The sequence below is a fragment of the Ischnura elegans genome, chromosome 9 (genome assembly GCF_921293095.1).
Source record: "Ischnura elegans chromosome 9, ioIscEleg1.1, whole genome shotgun sequence".
Classification (NCBI taxonomy): domain Eukaryota; kingdom Metazoa; phylum Arthropoda; class Insecta; order Odonata; family Coenagrionidae; genus Ischnura; species Ischnura elegans.
The window spans coordinates 51,590,869-51,615,967 of record NC_060254.1 but is presented as its reverse complement, the minus strand read 5'-3'; the positions used below and the strand labels follow the sequence as shown (position 1 = coordinate 51,615,967).

The following is a 25,099-nucleotide window of genomic DNA, read 5'->3' as shown; positions in this document are numbered from 1 at the left end:
CCTCCCCAAAATTTATCACACTTATCTAATTTTAGTCAAAATTAGTTAGCGACATGATCATTCGCGCTAAAATACAAAGAAAACTTGCAATATGATATGTTTTCCTAAATTAATTACTTTTCTTCATAATTTTTATTGGAGCAGTTGTGCAATGCTTTCCTTATAAAAATAAATAATAGTATATTTGTGAAAATTTCTGCTGAATTTATGCAAATATGAAAAAATATTGTATTTCTGATTTACATCATCGCTTCATCTTCATACTGCGTATTATTCCAAGCAATAGAGTATGATTTCGTTTTTTTTTTTGTTTACGGAACATTTACGGTGCTAATTATCTCATAGTTAGCCTATAATTAGCTTATGCCCATCGCCGGGGCCGGCTGGCATATCCAAAACATCCGTTTTTCCAAAAATGATGGACATTTCATTGAAACGTGAAGTTTACAGTACAGTATATTCGAAGACGACTGAAACAAAGGCCTTGGAGCAAACAACCACTATCAAAACTTTGCCAGTCACCAGGGCCGGCCCCTTCCCCCGGAATTTCTCAATGTAATTACTCGGCTCCTAGGCCGCGAGGTTATGGGATATTTTGAACTGAACATGTTCATTTATCGCGGTGCACTACCACCTTACCTAATTTGAACGTAATTGGAGAGGGACACGTCATTAATGTCGGATTGTAAGAAGACAAGTATCTTCAACAGGCACCTTTTAAGTCTTGTGAACGGCCCATGATGGCAAAGGGGCTACTAGTGCGGTATTGTGTAGATAAAAATGTTAATTTGCCAGGAGATTTCTCCTTGTAAAAATAAGACATTTCCGAACGATTTTAGTCCTTTTCTCTGATCATTATCACATAATCATATAATAAATGTTTCACAGATATATGGCTAGTAAATAATTGATTAAGTTAAAAAAATGATTAAATAAACTTCTAATTTATTAAATGGTCAGGGTTTTCCCCGCAGAAATTCAATTAAAGATTCGGTAAGGGATTACAAGTTTTTCAACTTTTCTGCCCCCCCAAAAGTCTCTCTTCTTATGTGCATTTCCTTGAAAAAAAGTAGAAAAACTGCTGTTACAGCTACTGCAGCTGCAGGGTTACGATGTCAAGTAAAATGATTTCAAAATATAAGCCAACTGTGGAGAAGTACCGCCATACAAAGGACAACCGGACTGTCGAGTCATTACGCTGGTTAAGAGAGGAAAGTTTTCTGTTGCCTCGAAGGAAAATGTAAACTACCTCGTGTTCCATAAAAGTAAAAGACTGCTACAAGGAAAAGAAAAGATGTTGCACATTCAAACGCCTCCCTTTCGTATAAAATACTTCTCCAAGACCCCCCCTCCCCGTTCCCGAACAATCTTGGGAAAAGCCAGCCTCTACTAAGATTGAGGTTAAAGGGACAGTGCAATAGAGGGGAGGGAGCGTTGGAGAAGGTACCGGCAGGGGGAACGAAAGCTTAGGAGATTACGGAGTGGGAGGAGATACCACGGGAATATGGGAGGGGGAAGATAGTGCGTTCTCATCAACGGGAGTGCTGCCTCCCGCGTTGCCTGGGATACCGCACCCAACGCCTGCATCCCCCTCCACTTCTTACATCCATTCCCCCACCTCCCTTCAGCCCACCCTATCCCCGCTCACCTCTCAGCTTCCCTCTATAAGGTATATTTCAACCCAAAGAATGCCTTCACAACGTTACAACCACAACGGCCCGTTCCCGATCGGGAAAGCTACTAATATTCGTCTCTGTACTGGCACGCAGTCGTTTTAGCCGATTTTAGCATCGTAAGAGCGTAATACGAGAATATTGTAAGCGATAAGACGCAGATCATTATTGGTCGCGTCAAAGGCGCGTTAATTTGCTGTACCGGTGAGAGCAAACTCACCACAACCAGCCAGTTGACAAAATAAATTAAAAAATGGCGCATTTGTATCGTTGTGAGTGTAGGTATATGTTTGTGCTGTGAAAACGGAAAGAATAAAAACATTGCGAATTTTTGATTTATGGAAACATTTTCATTTTTTTTTCTTTCTTTTGCATAAAGACAGCAAAAGAATTTACATTATTATCTTAATTGAACTATTTTCTCTTTTTTTTCTATTTTTGACAATTGAGTATTTGTTTAGATCCATAAAATATTGCATTCCTGTGCAGGTACCATAAATAAAATTAAACCTGCGATTGGAAGGAGGTAAGACATAGAAAAGGCACATAGACGTGATAATTTTAAGGCAATGTGAGTTGTAACTTTGAATAAATGTCTTTATAGTTTACATTTGAGCCTTGTAGCCTGGACAAATTATTGGGAATGGATGATTAGCAGTTGAGTGAGTAAAAATGATTTTTTCTCGGCTATTGTACTTAAAGATGACAGATGTGAATTAATTCCGAGGAACCATGAAAGCAGACCTTGATTAGCGGACGTTGAAGGAGTAGAGGAGTTATTTTGGTTAGGCAGGGAAGGAAAGGAATCTGGGTTAATGGCAAGACCCTGGATGTGGGATATTTCTTCAAAAAATGGAATCCGTAGCGACAATTTTCATAATATCCCTCTGGAAAAACAAGTATTCATTTCTGTAGAGGCAAAGAGTCGATGATGCCATTTTAACAGCGAAATATTTAGGCATAGTAATCAATATGATCCTGGGTGTGGGTTGTTTCTAAGTAAAATAGGATCATAAGTGACATTTTTCCGGTGATCCCAGCGGATAAACAAATACTCATTTCCGTCGAGGCACAAAGGTGTTTTAGTCCGATGGTACAATCGTGACGTGAAATACTTAGATATATAATAATCAATATGCCCCTAGAAGAGGAGGGTTTCCAAGTAAATTGTTATAAGCATCGACAATTTTTTTCATGATCTCACGGGAAAATCTAGTACAATTTTTTACCATCTTACACCCACGCAACTTTTTTTGGCAGTAAGCTACTGTATACACGACTATAATCATCATGGTATTCCATCAAAATAATCATAGACATTTTTGATAAGTAAAATGTACTGTAAAGTATTTTCCTTTACTGCTGACTTACGATTTTTGCCAAAACAATCCATTGAAATTCCTTCTCTTGATAAGGACTGTCGTTAATATAAATATTTATGTTGGTAGAAATCATCATTATTTTTTTTTTAATTTCCTACGTATATACGTAACGCAAACTGAATTTGATAGGTAGATACGTAGCCTCCGTTAGTAAAATAAAACATTTAAATGCTTCACGCAATTAGAGTCATTAATATTATACTCATTCCTCAAAAATGGCAATAAATTTCGTATATTAGCATGTTAAGTAAACTATTTACCCCACTCACTGACTCTCCAATCCATCAAAAGCATATACATTGCCATCGAGACCCTTTAAATCCATATTTTTTTGCCAACAATATTCACTCCAGATGGGCTAAAGAGGTCATATAAATCATCTATAAAGCGGGCATATGCCGTAGAGGCTAAGAAAAACATTGAGATTGCTACTCCTTAGTATTTAGATTACCAGGGTGAGACTTTTATGTTGGCAGCCCTTACCAGTGCCCTCAGTGCGTCCTCGTCAGCAAACACCGAGGCAGCGTCATCAATGAGCTCCAGGGGGGCTCCCGCACAGGGCTACCACCACTCCGGCGACGACTATGTGAGGCATGGGCCACCTCACTACAGTGCTTGAGCCTAGAAACGCCGAAGGATCAGTTGAGGGTACGAGACACTGATTGTTTTACACACATTCAAATGAAATAGCATGCAAAATATTAAGTAACAATACATGTAAAGTAAACTATCACAATTCAAATGTAGAAGTTGAATGATAATTGAATGATAGGACAACAAAAAGCAGAAAATATTAAAAATAGGTGTGAATGAATCAACCATTAGTAATCATCTGTTGTATCAGGTGCTAAACAATATAATGACAGTTTAAAAAATTTGGATCTTCTTAAATATTTTTAGAAGAAGTTACTTGTTTTTTAGGAAATATAATATATCTTTCCTCCTCATTCAGCCACCATAGACAAATTAAAACAATTCATACACTTAAAACTCCAAAATAAAAGTTTAGGAAGGTATATCATGTATTTACTGATACATTCATGAGAGTTGAAATTATTAGATATTTTAACAGGAATATTTACAAAAAACCACATTATTAGAATAAAAAGTCATGCAGTTCCACCGATCACGTTGCAACGACGATAAAAAAAGCAATAACGAAAACGTATCCTTTGATAATAGCAGAGGAATTTTAGGGTCTACAGCGTAAAATTCTAATTGCGAAGTGACTAAGGAGAATAAATAGCAGATAGAGGCATGAAGTAAGGCAAAAGTACTCCATATGTTCACATCATAACTACAATCTGATACTATCTGCGATTGAATAGGTACGCAGAATGCTCGCAGACCCATGCAACTTTACGGATTTCATGCAGTTCATATTTCATGCAATCGTTCTGTAACTTCGCAATAGTGGAATATCATTCGATTGAAAGGAATTAATGTAATGAAAAAAAAATTCAGATTGACATCGACAAAGTTTTACAAATTTTACAACCTGCGAAAAACTCTCCAAATAGTAGAATGCGTAATTCAAATGTATTTTGATGAATGAAATGATTACCTGCTCATAAAGGACTGTGCTTTGGAATTCGGAAGGTATGAAAATGCTAAACTGGAAATTTGAAGCCGGTCAATAGGGTTTCTAATGAGATTTCATCGTTCGAGAGATCACCATTCAAATTTTGGAAATCCGAAGGCAATTATGAACCATAATAATAGCTGGTGATCAAACTCCCAACGTGATTAGTGACGAGGAAAATGATAAGGACGATCACAGCGTCCCATAACTTGCTCTAAATTTTGGCTTAGCAGCGTAATTTTTGAAATTAAAAATAGCAAAAGGGGACAAATCGTAAGCAACGATTATGATTGAAATTAAATTGGTGACACAATTTCGTAAAATAACGCATTACAATCATCAACAAAGGGGTTGATTTCTGGCGATAGTCAAAATAAAGTCGCAAATGTTTCTCTTAGTCGCATGTGAAATTTCGGTTTAAATGTAAAAAAAAACTGTTAATGACATGATTTTCAATATGAAGCGTGTAATGCACATTACTTAAAATGATCATGGTTTTAAGGGGCAGAAATTGGCCAAATTTTACCTTTTATTAAATAATCATCAATGCATGATTGAATGCGCTTTTGTTAGTTTCATGGAACAATTTATAAATTATGGTGATGGATATTACTGGGATAAACACCTAATACCAAACTCATTAGCTGACGATAAAAATCTCGTAAATTAGGACCGCATGGCTCCTGCTCTCAGGAAACTTTCACGTTCCCAATTGGCGTTAAAAGTGTTTATTATTTGAGCTCACAATTGCACACATGAACGCTTATAAATTTTGCAAGTAGAACGTTCAGGAAGTCACACACTGCTTTATTGTACCGTAAGCGGATTTTCCTCATTGCATACTTTACATTTTCCTCTGACTCTAAACGCGCCGAATTCAATTTCGCGCTCATTATATTTTGAAAATGAACCCACAGGCTGAAATTTGAACAGATAAGGGCGAGGGAAATAAATTTAGGGTTTAAATTCTCCCTCGATGTGCATATAATTCCCGCGTGGGCATTTGTCTCTGGTAGGCCAATAATTAAATATCGACTGGTTTTGACAAAGAGCAAGTGGGAACAAATTGAAATGAAATTCATACACGCACCAACACACTTAAAATTTATCACCGAGCAATTTGAAACATTTTAATCATGGACGCCGGTAGCGCCAATGTAGGCGCGCACCATCGACGTATCAGGGAACTAAGACACACGCGAGCATATGGATTCACAAAAGGAGGAGGGGCTGAAGCCGGTAGAGTTTTCATACATACGACAGCGCATTTTATAAATAAATTTTTATTTATAAGTACTTATGAATTCATTTTTAAAGTATAGTATTTACGAAATTCATCAATCATTAATGACTTTCTAGCAATTGAAATACCTAGTAAAATCAAAATATATGCCAAGCATAGAGATTCATCAAATACATCTTCTTATTAAAAATTGACTCATGTTTGGAACTATTCATTAGGACTCCTTGGAATTTTTCTAAAGCCCCCATAGGACATACTTTATTAATTTACCATGTTTTTTACAACTGCTCACTGTCACTGCTGCTAACATTCCTTCAATTTTTCATTCCAAAGAAATTATTTTTTGGTAAACCATTCCATCCCCTCCGATCAACCTTCAGACTTTATTTGCCATTTACCAAGATTTTGAGTTTCGTTTAAGTTAACTTATCGGTACCTGGATTGGTGTATGTTATATATGCACCCTCAGTGCCTTTCATTCACAATCCCTTGCTCCGGCCTCAGAATTTTATTTGTCCCTCCTTAACAAGTATTTACGAATGACAACATTTTGGTGGCGTTCGGGATCATAATAAAAGGCGGTATTAGCGTTTAACTAGCAGTATATAGGTTCTATGATAACTTTCTTTTCTTCTAACCCCATCTCTTCCAAAACGTACAACAGCTTTCAGTCGAAACTGCAATTTCCACTCATATATATTATTTAATAACAGCATAAATTAGGTATAAACTCAGAAACTGATGCGGTTTATAATCAACAATTAATTTTTCTATCACACTTCTGCCATATTGAACAAGATAAGTTTAATTTTAGAACTCTTATATTCTACTCGTAATGGACGTATTTTTTCTCAGAGAGAATCTATGTTGCTTGGACGAATGAAAAAAATTTAAAATTTTGAACCATAGTTTTTAATATGCAGCAAAGTCATTTCTTTAATGTAAAAGCAATATACTTCTTTAAGTATACCAAAACTAGCCACGGCGATAACTTTTACGGAGGCACCCGCAACGGAGTCTCCGGAAATCGAGGGATCCGGGTTTGAATCCCGGTCAAGGCGAGTGATTTTTTCTCTGTGGATTTTTCGTACAATAGACTTCTCTTAAGAAAATGACATAAATTACGTTTCCTGGTAGATTCGAGTTGGTCACTGACTATGAGGGAATCACTAGCTCGCTCTATCGGCCCTATCGCTAACTACTACCATCTCGAGCGAAGTTTGCTCAGCACAGATGTGGAATAAAATTAAAGGACCAACAGGGGCGGAGGGGAAGACAGTGTTCAGCGTCGATAGAAAGGGAAATCGTAAAACTAACAAACCACGAACAACGCCATCGAAACCAAGCTGTTCATATAGACCTAGCGGTTCACGGATTTGATGGGAGAACAGAGGTACTGCATGAGACAGGGGAAAATCGACAACCTTATACCCATAAATACTCTACAAAGGATTTTCCACTCCCACGGTTCCATTGATTCCCGCTGGTCGCAATAAATAGCGGCGATCCAGTCGCTAAGATACTTGTCAACATACCTATAAGCCCGCATCAGATACGCTACGCGTATAATATAATCATTATTGTTCAAACTCAAGCCAAATTAATTAATACCAAGCTCTATTTCAAATCTAATAGTTAAAAAAACGCAGTAAAACATTTACAAGTGAAACGTACTACCTTCAAAACGATATTTAAATACTTGGTCCAGTGATTTCGGTTCTGAGAATACCATTCTGTAGTTTCATGTTCGATTCCCATTGGTGGATTTTTTTTCACCATTTTTTTCTAGTTTAAAGTATACCGGGACTAGCCGCGGTGATAACACGACTTTGCAAGATTTTTTTCTACTTTTTCTTTTGCAGAAACCTGCTGTTCACAATTATATTCATGATTTTCGACTGAAATTTTAATTCTGTGCGAGGAAATATTTTTGTATACTTGCGACGTCTGATGATTTCCTTTTTTTTTCACACGGAAGCACTGAATTATTTCCTTTTCGTGACGCAACATGACGAATTATTACAATACACATGTAATTGGTTTATGTAGCAATAAGATAATACCAACGTAATAGCAACCAGATAAACAAGAACAAAATAACTGTTATTATAACGGATTCTGTACCTGATGATGTCGCCTCTGCGACGAAACCGGTCGTATTAATTAAATCGTGTGGAAAGGTACAATAACGTTTTATTATTAAGAATGGATTTTCACAAAGTAAAGCCAGAAACAATCAAGATATTGCAGATTCATTCTTACCATTAATGCCTAGTTTTCGAATCGGAATTCGTTATTAGTTAAACTTTTAACACCCTGCAGAGTAGGAAAATAGATACCCGGAAGATCTATGTTCTTTTATGATTAAAATTGATAATTCTCTTGATGGAAAAAGCAAAATTAACAACGAGACGCTTCACTGAAGCCTCTTGTTAGATGAGTGACGGCTCGCTGGGTGAAAAGATGGTTGACCGTCCCCAGCACCAGAGGAAAAACCCATTCACTCCCTGACTCGCTCAATCTGTTTTTCAACGGTTCTTTTCCAACGATTCAAAAATTAGGCTTGAACTGTAAGAGTTCACAAATCCGGACTGCATTATAAAAGAAATCCAAGCATATATAGTTCTGAAAGGAATTCTAAGCCAAATATATTGACAGCTACCGATCCCGACTAACGTTGGAGTACGAATTAATGCGCGTCGTCCGGTTTCACAGTAACGCGACAGCTACTCTCTAGTGGAGCCTTCTATAGTTATATGCATAAACTCTTGTGAATTTTTATGCTTATACCTTTCACTAATGAGTTGATGACGTCACGAGCTCATACCGAGCGAGTCTAGTGAAAGAAAAATCGTTCTTAATCAAAATAGAATTTTAACAGATAGAGATCAATTAACTTGAGATCGAGCCATGATCTTCGAGTTTCGATCGAAACTCGATTTTTCGAATTCGATCCTGACCATTTGATATCAGCAGTGTCACTACCGATCAATGATAACGTCATCCGTCCCGAATGAAAGACTTTCATCTAAGGCCCGAAAAAGTGGAAAGGCACATCCTGTATCCTCAAGATAGCATGACAATCGGTTGATCTTTCTTAAATAAAATTAATGGAGTCAAACGGTTCCAAGCGTTGATCCCAAAATTTAAATTTGCACGTATTCATAAATTTTCACCGAAACTTTTACTACCACTTACTCAGTAGATTTTCTTGGATTTTTTTTCACTGCCCAAATATATTTGTTGAGTGTTTTTCGAGTGCATAATAAACATGTTTTGAACTAAGTGTATTCTTTTCAAAAATGAACCGTCATTTTCGATTAGTCGATCTTTTAGTTCAAGGTTCGATTTTTGCTGAAAATCCGAAATTTACACTTTGATAAAAATCGATTGCTTGAAAAATTGACTGAAATGTTTTCATGTCTCAGCAAGTTATCGCTTCCCATATGAAACGTGCCCGCGGTTCTTTGTGTCACCACGCTTAGGGAAAAGGGGAGAATGAACCTTGATCTTGGTACATGACTTTGCTTTTTCTTGGCGTAAGATACTGGTGAAATATCCTCGGGTTTTCCACTTGTTGAATCACTTGTGGGCCGACGACTTCATGACTGCCTCTGACTCGTCCTCAAGGAATGATAATCCGCAAATTGTGCCGTCGTATTCTCCTCAGTCTCGGGACATTCCATTATTTTTTAACTGAATTTCCTTTTCCTGGTAACTAACAACATTAGCAATTTATGCGTTTCTGTATGATGCTGTCATCTGTCAGGAAGCACTTCATAAATTGGCAGATTCAGGACATTTCACTTAGACAAGCGGTAAAAAATTAAAACGCCGATGTATTGTATACGATACGCCAGTAACGAGGAGGTTATATTGCGGTATGTTCCGTATCAAAAGATGTCAGGTTCCTTTTGATTGGCACGCGATATTTTTCTGTCTTTCTTCCTTGATTTTTCGCAGTACTGGTTTCCTGGCGGAGCTTGCAATGTAGCTTGTGCCAGAAGGCACCATTTTCGGATTGTCATGCCTCGAAGATGATGGCAGAGGCATTCTTCGAAACGCCGGCCGACAAGCAACTCATCCGCTTGAAAACCTGAGAAGATTTTACCATTTGCTCTTTGTCAATCCCAGCCTCTGATTTGGCCTCGGTACTTGTGGGCCCTATTATTATTAGCACCTATTATTCCCCAAAGCAATGAGTATATGACACGATGATCAAAAAATATCCCCGTTTCTTTAAAGGAAAGGAAAGTTTTAAGCATAATAATCCGTTTCAAATGATTTACGGTCCAAGTGGAAACGTTTAATTACAGCACATACTGGTGTATACTGGGATTATCCAGGTAAAACTTCTAAAAAAGGTATAAAATTGTGGGAAATTCTGGAAAATATTTACTATCGTGAGCAATTGGAGCTGGCTTTTTATATCTCCATTCGGTGAATAGTGTCCTCGTGATCCCGCCTCTGCCTTCTGTGGGACATTTCTGATATTTTTGGTCTTCGGAGTGGACGTCCTGGACCTGCTAGAGTCAACGCCGCCGTTTTATCACCACCAACCGCCACTTAACGTAGAAAAGCCGCCGAATTTACCTTCCATCAACCTTCTTCCCTGATAGTGCAACCAATCCGGACCGCCTCCGACGCCAGGGCGTGGTATATTAAATTCAAGGTTTTGGTCAGCGATCCTTCGTTATTCTTCACCTTCGCCTGATTCTCGGGTGCGCCTCACAGCGATCCTCTCCAACACGCATTGATCTTGCATAATTCGTACGGTATGATGTTTGGAGGACACGACCGACAGATGAATTCATATGCGCCATGAGGGAAGGGTATGGAAGGAAGGGTGGAGAGAAATCCGGCGTCAACATTAGTCTGCTGTTAACGAAAGGCGACGAGGGGACCACGGATTAACGTCCCGTCCGACGGACAGAATGTTGAGCTTGAAATGTCATCCACAGAGCATTCAAAGATGGATCAGGCAGTCTCTAGAATATCTCTACCATCGCTGGGATTTGAACTCGAGTCCATGGGGTGGGAAGCCATTTTGCTAAGTGGCTCGTAAGAAGTTATGTTGATCCCTCCGCTGCACAGTGGGCGGGAATCGGAAAAAGCCGGACAAAATTACAAAATGGCTTTTATTAGTTATAAACTTGACACTTGGCAGATATATTAAAAAATGATTGAAATTTATGGATATGTACTTGATTTGACATAGATCCCACCCGTTAGTGAGATACAAATGCTCAAACGTGAACAAATTTCCATAAAAACACTCGTCTTCAAATGTCTCTGAAAATCTTCCGAAGTAAGTGGATGGTGAAGTTATGGGTGGATTGTTGCGGAATAAAAAACCACATAATCATAATCTGTTGGCATAGGGTTTTTTCTTTAATTTTCCGTAATCTTAAAAAATATCAGCGATAAATCCTTACCGTGCAGTTTCCCCTCGTCGCCTTTCATTAACAGCAGACTAATGTTGACGCCGGATTTCTCTCCACCCTTCCTTCCATACCCTTGCCTATATATACAAGATACAAGAGGAGGCATGATCCCAAACACTGCTTGCCATAAAAAGACATCAATAATCAGCTTCCATTGCTAACGAGAGTAAATATGTTACGGAATGTCTAATGTTTCATACTTTGCTCTAAATGTTTTAGATGGCTGTATACAAGTCGGTGTACTAAAAAATCCTTGCACTCTGAGCATAAAATTTGTTACGGATTATTGTGTTTATAACTTTCCATGACTCCAATCAATGGGAATAATTTTAAAATTCATAACATATGCTCATCCTTTTTGGACAAAGATTTATTAAAAAATACCGTCAAAAATTATACAATTGAAGACGATTGAAAAATGCTGCTTATCGTTGAACTGAAGAAATCATTTATTTTATGCAAAATAACAATACATCATGTCTCCACAAAGACAGCGAAAGAGAAAGAATCATTACCCCCGCGTGCTAGATTAAAATTAATTTTACTTCCCTCTATTTTGAAATTCTCATTTCCCCAGCCGCATGCATTTATTCATTCGAGTAGAGTGTTTTCCCGGACTGTCATCGGGAATAATGAAAAAGGAAAACTGGTGACATGATTAACACAAGAATCGCTGACCGAGATGAGGAGATATAGGAGGAGGCTGAAAAGGTGTGGGGGGATCCGGATGGCGGGGAAATGTTCGGGAAATAAGGGCCAAAATGAAATGGAAGGGGGAGGGTTGAGGGAGGGGAGTTAGTTGGTGGAATGAGTATAATTGTGGGCGGAGGGGGGGTTGGTTAGCGTGACCGTGGAGCCGGTCGCTGTAACCCCGGCCATTCCACGCTGAAACATTCTCGCTGTGAATAAATTTCTCGGTCTCAACGGTGTTTTCATATGCGAGGACTCATTTAATTTGTATTGCAAATGCATGGGACCGTGGGGCGCTTGTGGGCAGGTTTACCGTGTCGCGGGATGGATGGCCAGTGTTGCCCGGGTTTGTGTGGGGGGAGAAGTTGCGGGGGGGGGGGTTAGCGGGGGTCATAGCGGGGCAGAGGGGTGTTAGGGACGGATAGGCCGGTGGTTAGCGAGGATGAAGACGTAAGTGGATAACAACAAAGAGAAATATCCCCCCAGGCGACCCCGTTATATAGCGAGAACAATGGAAACGACCAGCGCGACCAAAAGGGCAGTTTTGAGGACTGTGTGTGAGTAACATCGGAACGAGTTCGGGAAATAACCTCACGCACTCCGGTGGCTAAAAACACACTCACGAACGACGAACTGACCCCCTCACATTTGCTGACCTGACGCACTCGCTCAGCGTGGAGAGTGAAACTCGACTTCGTGGTAATCACGATTAAATTTAGAGAAGTCCGTACCTCACAAATTGAATGATACGACTCAGGTGAGAGTCCAGTTGCTGGCAGATATCGGCAGAGAGAGGATCGTTGGAGTAAAGCCAGGTAGGGGACGATAACGCAGGGAATAAATTCAATCGTTACTGTCCCGCGCAAGGTACGCATTTAGTGGAACAAATTCTAGAATTTGTGCCCACACGGAAATTTGCCAATAAAACTAAAATAATCGCCGGATCTGATGAATAAAATCGACTCATGATCTTATCGCAAAGGGTGGTAAGAAAGTTTGATTGAAGGAATAAAGGTTGAGATAAAAACTTTTGACTTCATTTTTCATAATGCAATTCGCAACGATGAGAGATGCTGAGAATTTCAGGTATTAATATTCGTATAAAAAATAACTGACAGGTGAAGCTATAATGGAGGGCTTAGCGAAATATTTCACTGTCATCATGTTGGTATTAAGTAGTTTTCACGCAAGTTCGAATCAATAAATGAAAAAGGGGATTAAAAAATTTGATAACATTATTCTTGGTTCAAACTTTATGCTTCACGACCCCTTATTATATATATATATTTTTTTATACACCCACATCTCGTGATCTAAAAAAAAATATATATTATTCTTGGTACAATTCGTGACGTTGAGAGAAATTTCATGCAAAAACTCGTGCAAAGAATAAAGTAAAAAAGGCGAAGATGATAAAACGGAGGGCTAAACAAGATATTTGACTCCCAGGTAATTTTTCATCATGTTGGTTGTATAGATATAATTAACCCGGCGGTAGTCGCGCCTATTTTCCGAACATGAACGGTCGCGTGGGGTGTCTCTGACACCCCATGAGATTTTCTTCAATTTCTTTCAAATAGTATATATTATTTAAAAATTTCACATACCGACGTATCCTTTGTTTATTTAGGAATGGCTATACTATATATTTCAAACCATAAATTCAACTTATATTTTTTTAAGAAAATATTTTTGAATACCCTATTTTCCAGTAGGCAGTCCCAGTTCCTCCGGAAAAATTGCCAATTTTTTTTGTTTCAGCCAAAGAACACAGTTGAAATGTTGAGATATAAATACATGGCATATACTTTTACAAACATCAATCACTGTATATCATCATATTTTCAGCGTCGACCTCTATTTGCCTTACGTAAATACTAATAAATGTACTAAATAATTTACTTATCGATTTCCCAAAATGTATTCTTGAGGAAAAATTTACGATGATATTACGGTCACTTATAGCTATTGAAATACTCCTGTTAAAAATTATATACAGCATTGGAAAGGTAAACTAACCAATATGTAGTCCTTAACAGAAGTTCAATTTCGCGCTACTGAAAAACTTTATTGAATCTAAAGAATGTAGAAAATAAATCATGTAAACTATTTATTTGCTTCTAATCACTTCTCAAAAATTTCAGCAAACGTATTAGTTTCTAACACAGTTCACGGTATATATTTGTTATTATATCTGTTGGAAAAAAACAAATCTTCCAACTTTTTTCTTTTTTTCTCTTCATCCTTTTCGCAGGCATATTTTACGCATATTCCTCTATTTTTCAAGTCTCTAGAGATCGTGTTCAATATCGATCTAATTTTACTGTATAGAAAAGTTAACGATCGAGTTATCTCACGAGAAAAAACTTCTTTGCAATGTGATAGTGAATTGGAATACCTAGGTATAACAAATGCACTGATGTCAGCAGTGTTTGGCAAATGAAAGAAAATGGCCATGGACCATCTCCTGATGTTTCTGTTTGTATGATAGGGAGAGCCTATTTTGTCTAATGTGGCTAGACCTCCTTCTGTGCAGTTATAAAAGGTTAATAATTCCAGTTTTCTTTTATTATCTATTCGTCTTGGATTCATAGACAGAAATAGCTATGTGAATTGTTGGCCAAAGAATTACATTCTTTAACCATTTTACGACGCAGGAAATCAGAGCTTTTTTCTTCCTAAACCAAAATAAGCTGCTATTTTCTTCTTTCTTTTACATATACGACATTCAGTGCTAAATCTCTTTTATTTTTTGCGCACTGTTCCCACAACGGTCAAATTACTGCTTAGAATTTCATCTGCTTGCGGAATATTATTGAACCAGTAGTTCAAATTATGTTCCTCCCGTTTCTGTTTACAAAAGAAAACATTCGCTTTAACTCCTCTTTTGGACAGTTATCTACAAAAGATGGACCCTCTGGTTGCCACCCTGAGTAGGTACATCTTCAAATACAATCGAATTTGCCAATGCAAAAATTTTGATTCTATATTTTGCGGGGTTGGAAGGTAAATATTGCCTATATGAACATCTTCTTTGAAAAGGAATCAATTGTTCATCAGCTTTTTCTCATTGCCCAATTCTATTATGTTGCCGTGTATTGCGAGCAAACATCTCAAATACATCTCTCCTTTGTGCTAATTTGCCACTTTTCATTTCCTCTACTCTAGCAGTCACGTTGTCGAAACGAAGAGATAAAGGGGGAAAAAAAATATGTTATGGCTCATGGAGGAATATCATATTTCCACTCCTAATCCATTGTGTCCACTCAGTTTTATGTGCCCTTGCTAAAAGAAAAATACTATTCAGGAATTCGAAGTCTTTCCTGTCTGTTTCACTATTTATTTTACGAGAATAATTTCAGTGACTTTCTCTACCTGAATATCAGTACAATTTTCAATTTTCTCTACCATTCTTTCAATCAACATATTACGAAAACAAACCATTCGTGTTTTGAATCCAATTTATTTTGCTAATAAGTCCACTTCTCTCAGTAACACTGCTGCAAGGTTATGCTCTTATGTTTGGTCTTGATCCCTGCGTATTACACGTTGCAACTCCAAACTTCCCAACGTACATAACTTCCCTTCCCTTTTACAAAAGTTCCTCATCTCTGCACTGTTGTTCAGTGTAAGTGTCATACGCAGCTATACGACACCCATCTTCTTTTTCATCAGAATCAATCTTCTTCCCTCTGTGATTCATTCAAAAGACAAAGACTCTTTCTTATACTCTAGAGATAGCTGACATCTAGTATGGATTGAAAACGATGAATGTAAGTATTATAAGGCCAACCTTCACTGGTAAATTCACAGAAACATGAAAATGATGACTTTTTTGAATAACTACTGCACTGACGTAATTGAACGAAGTCTTCAAAAAATCACTTCTAAAAAATCGCATTTCCTACAAAAGTTGGCGTCAGAAACAAATAATTCCTCATCCAAATGTTCAATCAAAAGTCAAAGTATATTAGCTTTTTACTTTTTTTATAAAGACTGCAGGAATCCATAGTGTACTGAATGAACGTGCTGTTAGTATTACATGATCGATTTTTCGTGGCTCACTTCGAGAAAAATCACTGTAACATTATAAGAAATTACTAACTTTCTATTTGTTTACATAAATTTAGTAAAAAAATATACCAATAAATAAATATTTATTGATGTAAACGTAAAAAGACAACTTTCATGGTCAGTTTCAGAAAAGTAGCTATCAAATGTGATGAAAATGGATGAAAAACATTGAAGGTACTTGGCGGAAAACCGTTACGAGAACGGTCGCGTGGGGTGTCTGGCGCACCCCACTCTGCAGAGCTTTGACAAAAGTAATTTTTCTTAAAAACTTGCATTGATTTTATAATAATCTTTTACAAGTATCTTCAGAATGCTTAAAAAATCAGCTAGAGGAGGTTACAGGTCATTGCAGTCACAATTGCAAGAAAAAATAGCGCTTATATGAGGCTGGGGTGTCTGGGACACCCCACGCGACCACTGCCGGGTTAAATAGTTAGGAGGAAGACCAGATTTAGTTTTCTTTCGCTGTTTTTTCATTAAAGCAAATCATCGATATTCTTCGCCAGTATTCAAAACTAGGAGTAGTACTTTCCTGTATTCATCCTCCGTGCTACACCACTGGTCGGGATTTGCAAGGTTTTAAGGGTGTTTGGTCAGTGGAATAGTATGCCTTGAATTGAAAAAGAAAGAATCGAAATGACCCCACGACTTTCCACTTCAGAGGACGGGTCAGGTAGTCAATGGACTTTTTTTTACCTTGCATCCTCTGAAGGGACTGAATTAAGAGGATGAGCTCCTCTACGTGTTCGGAACGGCGAGTTGTCCCAAGATAGAATTGGTGTGGAAGATTCCGGAAGGGAAAATCTCACACTTCCATTGAGGCGGTGCGAGCTACCACTAGCGAAACTTGTTAGTCAGTGTACCGAAGAAAATGAAATATATTTCAGTGAATGAAAAATAACATTGATTTTCTGTGATTTGCTGATGGAAAAAATATTAGTTTTCACAATTTATTGAATATTGCTAGGCTGCACACATGCTTCTCCAAGAACAGCAGCGAGACATGTAACAGCACAGGAGCTGTGGGCAAGACTCAACGCTTATCTCCTCCTGCTTCAGCTAATTATCTTTTCTTGCCAGGTTCTTTTAATTTTTCAAATACATTTTCTTATAATTTCTTATATGTACATTCATTCATGTTTACATTAGCTCTTTCTCAGTATATTTTCGCAGGTTTTTCACGCCCCCCTTCTTGTGTGGGCTTTTTCCTGCAGTAAGTTTTTTTCCAATGAGGACAAAAGTCAATATCCTTAGGTTGTTCCCAAGTTTGTACAAATCTTTTTACACCTGGTAAATGCAACTTTGTTCACTTTGAATTTTACTATCTGTTTCTCATGAGCGTACTTCTATGTCCATTTTAAGATAATTGCCTGCATTTAATTTTAGATTAACTTGACAATTCCACTGAAAATGAATAAACCGTTAAATATTTATGACGAGGGATTAGATGAAAGATGGGACCCTCTATTCCCAATATCACCCAATAAATACAAATTATTACCTTATTATAATGTTCTGAGGTAAATTTAGATTGAAATAATGAAAAAAGGCATTAAAAAATAGAAGGAGAAACGAGGTGCTGGCAGAAGGATACAGGTTAACACCTCGACTCCCGCCGGCACTGAAATAATGACGGCGGAGCCCGATTACGGAATGAATCTATAACGCGGGCGCCAGCCGACGGATACAATGGATTTCCATTACGAGTTTCGTCCGTCGCTTGCGCCGTAGCCTACATTACGTATAGCGTAGGCTACGCTTGGGCACACTGCAATTCTCGACGCCACCGCCAGGACACGCCACGTGTCAAACACTTTCGCAAACGGGAAGTGACGTTTGGTGGAGTGAGGGGCGCGGTACCTCTCTTTGGCTCGCAGTAGTCGGTTACTTCCGGCGACAGATTCCCACCAATGGACGCTAGGCAGCATCGGATGCGTAGGTGGAATTTACAACTCCGTCCTCCGACACATCACATCGCTTCTCTTTTGTTACGCTGAAAATAAAACCTCTGCTCCCCATTTGAATGTCCTATTTCCTAATTTTACACCCTCAGGACGAGAAATTGAATGAACGACAAAGGTAATTGGTACCATCATGGCTTCTAGGAGAAATAAATTTTCATGAAAAGTTATATTTAAAAGTAGCGTTGTAATTACTCCCATTTCCCACGTTTCAAATGAAATTTACCAAACCTACTGAATCAATATACCGATAGGGTTTTCAATAAACCACGCTGTCTGATCTATCATCGGATATTTAATACGAAATCAGATATCGAAATAATTATTTTTGCTGAATAAAATTCACGCAAGTTATGCAGTCACAACACGAGTTAAATTATCTCAGGACGAATGGAAAGGAATACCCATTTCACCGCTCCATTCAAAGAAAATATTCTACTCCAAAAATTGTTGTTAAATGCATGAGTATATTATAAAACATTGAATATTCCGTGAAAAAGCCGTCTTATAAACTCCTGCCCAGTTTCATGCGCAAACCGTGATGCCATTTCCATTTCAATTATCCGAAAGAGTAAACATATATGATATTAAAGTGGCTCTTCTTTTGATGAAACCCCTTTGATTAAATACTCTCGGGAATTATAAGTCCATCCCGGATAGAAAAATGAATGGAGTATTAGTCTCTGGGATCTGCTCTCTTTTTAAATTCCTCTGCATGAATGAGGCCTTCACATTTACCACATCTGATCACCTTCAACACTCTCATCGCTCTATTAAGCCTGCATTACACGATCATTTTAACCGTTATTTCCGAGTGAAGACTATCCCGATTACTAGAGTGATCACTCGCAAATGATCGTCGCCGGCAACTGTTTTCCGCGATCACTATCGCGATGAGGATTCCTTACCCTTTTTTAATCACTCGTCCGGTCGCTTTTTCCGTCGCTGAAACCGTCACCAAAAACCGAATATTAGCCAATTAGAACGCATTCTCGTATGGAGCGATTGCAGCGCAATGTTTGGCAATCATGGGAACCACATAGATAAACAAACACTCTATATATTTTCGCTATGCAGGTCCTATGACAGCGAACTGTGATATCGAAAGTCATGTGAAGGGCGATGGCGGGAGGGACCGTGAAAAATTACCACTAGAGCGATCATCTTTCCAGTTGCGAAAAGCGATCGCTCTAGTGACCACTTTTCGCGACGAAAGAAAATGATCGTGTGATTCAGGCTTTAGGGAAGGTGCTCGCCTACCAACCGTTCCCTACATTCACCTGTTCACCGTCCGTCTCAATGCCCAGCACCCCTTACATTTGGAGTGGCTAAACATTGACGTACAAATCTCCTACAAGCTGCCCTTCCTAAATCCTTCTCCTCCTCATTGCAAACATTTTTCATTCTTTTGTATCTATTCATGTCTGTTCAAGCATCTTTGTTCTATTTTCGTCAGCAAGTAATATTTTAAAGTTTTCCCCGTCGTGTACGACAAATGAATATTTTAAAAGAATATTTTTTCCCTGAATTTATTGCGATCACGTTTTACGCAGCAGACAACTTTGCTAGCAACTTAAATACATATGTATTCTTACCACGAATCCATTTGTAGTTATGATGCAAGCTCCAAGATGTAATCACTACGCAATACAAGTCATGCAAAAAGAAAAGAATTTATTGATACTGAATATTGTATTTGAGGAATTTCAGCCACTTATAATTCAAATTCTCCCATTTACTCAGTAACTCATGCTTACTCTCATGATGCTCAATTTTCCTACAAAACATACAGCCTGTCAATCTTTCGAACTGCATTCGTTGAGCTACTAAAAATCCTCCAAAATTACGGAAATTGCTTATGGTCACATGTTAATTAATGGAGCTGCAGGCATGTTTTACACAGAATATTTGAATGCTGGCTCAGGTATGACCAATGTTGTATGGATACCTTCAGCAACCAGTCTAATCATTGACTCAGGATCTCCAATAAGCTTCATCTTAGGTAGCGAACAATTCCAATCCAACCCTACTCGTTATTATCCTCGCCCTCGGCACATTTCCCGATACCCAAATATTGCCTGTCCTCCGGATGAAATATCGGCAATCATTAGCAGGTACCAATGGTAAGCTTTGGCGACAGCTGTAACATTTTCCAAGATGAATGAAGTACTTGCTTTCGTTGTGAGTGAATTTATTTTTTTCACTACTGTGCATTGATTTGTCTTCCCGATAACTATCAATGTAATGAATTGTAAATGGGCAAAAATACTTAAAAAGCGAAAGAAAAATATCAGTTATCGTACAACGTATCAGCGTAATGTTGAAAATAAATGAGAAAAAGTGAGACGAAAGATATATGACGATGGCGTAGAATACCATGTAGGATTTGGAAGGCAACATCAGCAAGGTACGAAGATAAATGTACGCAGAAAAATATTTCTAGCGTACATTTCCATCAAGGAGGAATGAGTGGCAAAAATGAGGGAAATTAGTACATTAACGAATTTTTTGCCGAACGGACGGATGTGGTAATTCTTTTTTTCCCCAAACAATAAAGGGCTTCAATAAATGCAAGTCGTAATCTTGTTTGAGTATTTGATTTATATATGTACACGGCTGATCCCAACATTCCCTGCCACACGCATTTTTAGGCGGCTTGCGGGGTAGGCTTTAGATGTAGATGAAAGTAAAATTTCCCGTGGCATCGACGGAGAAAGACAGTTTAATTGGCTAGGAAATTTTAGCGTAAGTAGAGAACAGGAAACGCGGCAGATGGGAAGGAAGCATTGCAGTAGGCGTGACGGTTCTTTACCAAATATTTTAGTGAAGTGGTTGTTAAATAGATGTAAAAAATGCACAATGGAATGCACATTACGTCGTTAGTAGTACAAGCGGAGAATAGGGTGAAGGCAAGCGGAGATTCGAGAAATGTTCCTGGAATTCTTTGGGTTGTTAGGATCCCGCTGGTTTTGTTACGGTGTCGATGCGCGGGATAGGTAAACTTTTGGTTCGGCTGGTGAGCTTTACTAACGGTGTGGTGGTTAAAGGGATGTTTGCTGGTTTTAAGGATCACGATAATTATTCAAATAGACGCATTTTATCTAGATTTTAGGAGTTTTCAGCGTGAAGCCTCACAGAAATACTTTTATACAAATTACAGTCATAGAATAAAGCAAGCACTATAGAGAAATAGATCAGCAAGCATAAAGTGGAGCAGCAGTAACCTGGATAGACCAAGGGAAAATGGAAAGGTGGAGGAAAGTGAGAGGTTTTTGTCATTTTTTGTGGAGTTATTCTTAGGTTCGTATGATTTGTGAAGGATTTCCTTAGTCTGAGGATTCCTGAGAGAGGGGATCTTGTTGGTTTGGAAGAAACACAGAAAAGAATAAATTTTTAGGACGAGTTGAAAGAGGAAAAAGCAAATGGATAAAATGTGCGGAAAATTATGTGACTTGAAAACCATAACCTAAGTTACTTAAAATCATTTTCCCTTTTTCTATCTTTTTTAACGTTATTAGCATCTAGTAGGTGGATGGAAATGTTAGATGAAAAAGGGAAACCGCGAGCTAAAGTGATACAGAAAAGACGAAAACACGAAGAGAAAGTTTTCTGTTCCTATATAAAGTCAAAATTACCTTAATTAACTTCCCTTTTTTTCCTCCTTGTTACGAACTACTCGATTTCAAGGAACAAAATTAAGTGCCGTAAAAACATTCAAAATTATGGGATAGGATGAGATTTAGTCATAAATGACTAAATTAAGGGAGTGTTTTGGAGGTCAATTTACTTGCCCAGCAAGCATTTCAGTCGGGAGAAGAACGAGAAGCGAGGAGAAGCAGAGGGTAGAAAGAGAAAAAAGGATGTGAAGAAGTAAGGAAGAGAACGGAGAGAGGCACATATTATAGACCGGGCCTCACTCTTTTTCCCCCGAGCTTCCTACGGATGAACCGGACGATGAGCTGGGAGGAAGGATAGGGGATGGGAATGGCGCTTGTGTGGGGTTGACTGCGCGATTGGAGGAGGGGAGTATGAAGTTTGGGTTGGGAAGGGGAGTTCGGAGGGGGAAGGCGGGCAATTGGGTTGGAAAGGCCACTAGACGGGCGGTCACCACCAACGACAATATTGAGTCTGAGGGGAAATAATAAAAAGGGAAGGAGCAACCGAGTCAAATATCTCTTTCACCTCTCTCCTTCCCCATTTATTTCTTTCTTACCCTCTCTACTTTTCCTTTGCCCTCTTGCTCTTAGCGTGTTCCTTTGTCTTAATTTTTCTTTTTTAGTGCCAATAGTACGCGTAAACTAATTCTCACTTTCAAATGTTTAGTATGTTTCGCCAATTAAGTTTCAAGATATTAATGGTTATCGGTAAGACAAATTTATGCGCAGGTATGAAAAATATTATATTCACTCAAAACCTCTATTTCTATGCACTTATTTATTCCCCTACCCCTTTAACTTTTTCTTTGCCCTCTTACTCTTTGCCTGTTCCTTTTTCTTACTTTTTTGAGTCAATAGTACACGTAAATGAATTTTTTGATTCAAATGTTAAGCATGTTTCCCCATTTACATTTCAAGATATTAATGGTCATCGGTGAGACAAATTTATGCGTAAGTATGAAAAATATTATATTCAATAAAAACCTCTATTTTTCTCCACTTATTTCTTCCCTTACCCTCTTCACTCTTTCTGTACCCTCTGACTCTTTGCCTGTTCCTTTGTCTTAACTTTTCTTTTTTAGTGCCAATTCTACGCGTAAAATAATTCTTTGTTTCGAATTTTAAGTGTTTTTCCATTTACATTTCAAGATATTAATGGTTACCGGCAAGAAAAAATATGCGCAGGTTTGAAAAATATTATATTCCCTCACAACAAAAGCGAGTGGGCCACTTACCCTCTTACTCTTTATTTATTCTCTAAAACTATTTCAATCCTCTTTCGTATCCTCTATGCCAGGGGCCTCCAAACTTATCAATGTAAGGGCCACATTATATATTTCCCACATTTATACGGGCCGAAGGAATAATGAATAAAAGAAACAAATCTGTGCCAGTAATTTAATGTTCTAAAAAATTAGAGAATAGACATGAAAAAACGAGAAAAAATAATTAGTTGGAAAAAATAAGAATAGAGAAGAAATATGTAGATGTAAAAAGATTGGCTGAGAGGAGAATTGAGTTCAGAGCTGCGTCAAACCAATCTTAGGATTGTTGACCAGTGATGGTGATGATGATGAATTTAAATAGATTCCTCCCTTTATTTTTATGCTACCAAAATAGTGTGAAGAATGATGCTGTCCTTTTGACTCCAAAATTTCGTGCAAAACAGATTCCATATTAAATGAGCCAATTGTGTTGTACGTAAATATACAGGGATTTTTTGGGCGGGCCGGATGTAGCCCGCGGGCCACAGTTTGGACACTCTATGCTCTATCTTTGCTCTATGTCCGTCATTCTATTTCCAATCTCTATTTATCAACACTTATCCTTCATTCTTTTTTCCCATCTCTTTCCTCTTGCTTTCTCCTCTCTTAACCTTTTTTCTTTATCTTTCCCATTTTCGCAATCTTTTCCATTTCTCACTTTCTTCCCTTTCGAGAGAGAAAATACTCCTCCCTTTTCACATCCCCTGTGTAACCTCCAAGAGTGGAAAGCATGAGACATAAAAGTAAATTGGCAGAATTCAGCCGGAGCAGCAGATAAATGAGAAATGTGGGACAGCAGAATGGCACACAACAAGTGTAAGGGGATGATTCGGCTTTCTTTTTACTCCAACGGGTTGGAGTCATTTTGATGAGCATCCGACAAAGTCATACCTTTCTTAAGTAATTGTTGCCACCGTCTACCAAATTCTAAATTGAACACGAGGTTAACCAAAGTATGCAATTTCGTGCGTGTGACACGTATACTCGAATAAGGTGACCATATCTTTTCATTGCTTCACGTGATAAAACCATAAGTAGTTAAGCATTACAGGGGATAAAAATACGTAACCGGTAAAGAAGGATATGAAAGAGAATAAATACGTAGGGGGGAAAAGATAAAGCTGATTTGAGAATTGAGTGTAGAGCTGCGTCGTCAATTTTAGAATTGTTGACCAGCGATGATTATGAAAAATATGTACCACATGTTGACCATTTTTTCAAGGCACGGATTTACTAGAGTCGTAATACAAAATAAAACAACAATTTGACAGCCTACCATTATTAGAGGGAGCATTATAGAAAAAATAATAAAATGCAGTAATAAAAAAAGGTGCATACTAAAGATGACCTTCTAAAAGTGATGAAAAGGCTCACATAATAAAAAGTACTTCCAGTATACTAATTGGTGTATTCCAAAAAAACTTCCATGGGGAATATTCAGCAAATTATTTGATGAAATAAGAGATATTAATGAGTATTTATGAAATAAAGCAATACTCAGCAAGATTTGCCACTTGCGATGCTATTTAAGAAATTGTTTCCACCATGCGAAAAAGATGTTTTTCCAACATATTTAGTATTTACAACAATATTTTGCTAATAGTAAATAATGACAATGTTTACACTGAAATAGCTCAATATCCTTGTGGTTATAACTACATACATAAGAACAGTATCAATACTGAGTGACAAATAATCTCAAAGTTGAGTTATGAGCTGCAAATATCGATTCGCTTTCTATTGTTGTTGGAAAGTCATTAATTAACTATTCAACACGGAACTTCAGCATCGAAAAGCAGGGTAAAAGTGACTAGAGTGGAAATTCGACGTGAAGAATGTGAGGGAGATGGCGAGAAACTCGGTATGATTGGGTAGGGGGGGGGGGGCAAATGTCAAGAGTCTGGGAATAGTAGTCAGGATTCACCATCTAGCTTGTATAGGGTTAATAAAATGAGAATGAGCTGGTACAAGGGTGCGGAAGGCTAAGGGTGGTAAAGACGATGACTAAGGCCAGAGGGACGATGGGTAAGAGACAGCACAGAAATCGGAAACTGGTATAAATAATTGGACAGATTGTGTTGGGAATGACCAAGGAGCGGAGATATTGCCATTTCCTTTGTTTCTGAAAG

At 38.1% G+C, this 25,099-nt stretch overlaps 1 protein-coding gene across 2 annotated transcripts in view; it reads right to left on the bottom strand.

Annotated features, from left to right (window-relative positions):
• LOC124165664 (lachesin-like) overlaps window positions 1-25,099 on the bottom strand; it is a 450,658-nt gene that overhangs the window by 5,837 nt on the left and 419,722 nt on the right. For both annotated transcript variants that reach the window (XM_046543144.1, XM_046543145.1), the window contains one exon: window positions 3,539-3,676. In XM_046543144.1, coding sequence (XP_046399100.1) covers window positions 3,585-3,676 — 92 coding nt within the window. In that variant the 3' untranslated portion in view covers window positions 3,539-3,584. The remainder of the gene's footprint in view (window positions 1-3,538; window positions 3,677-25,099) is intronic.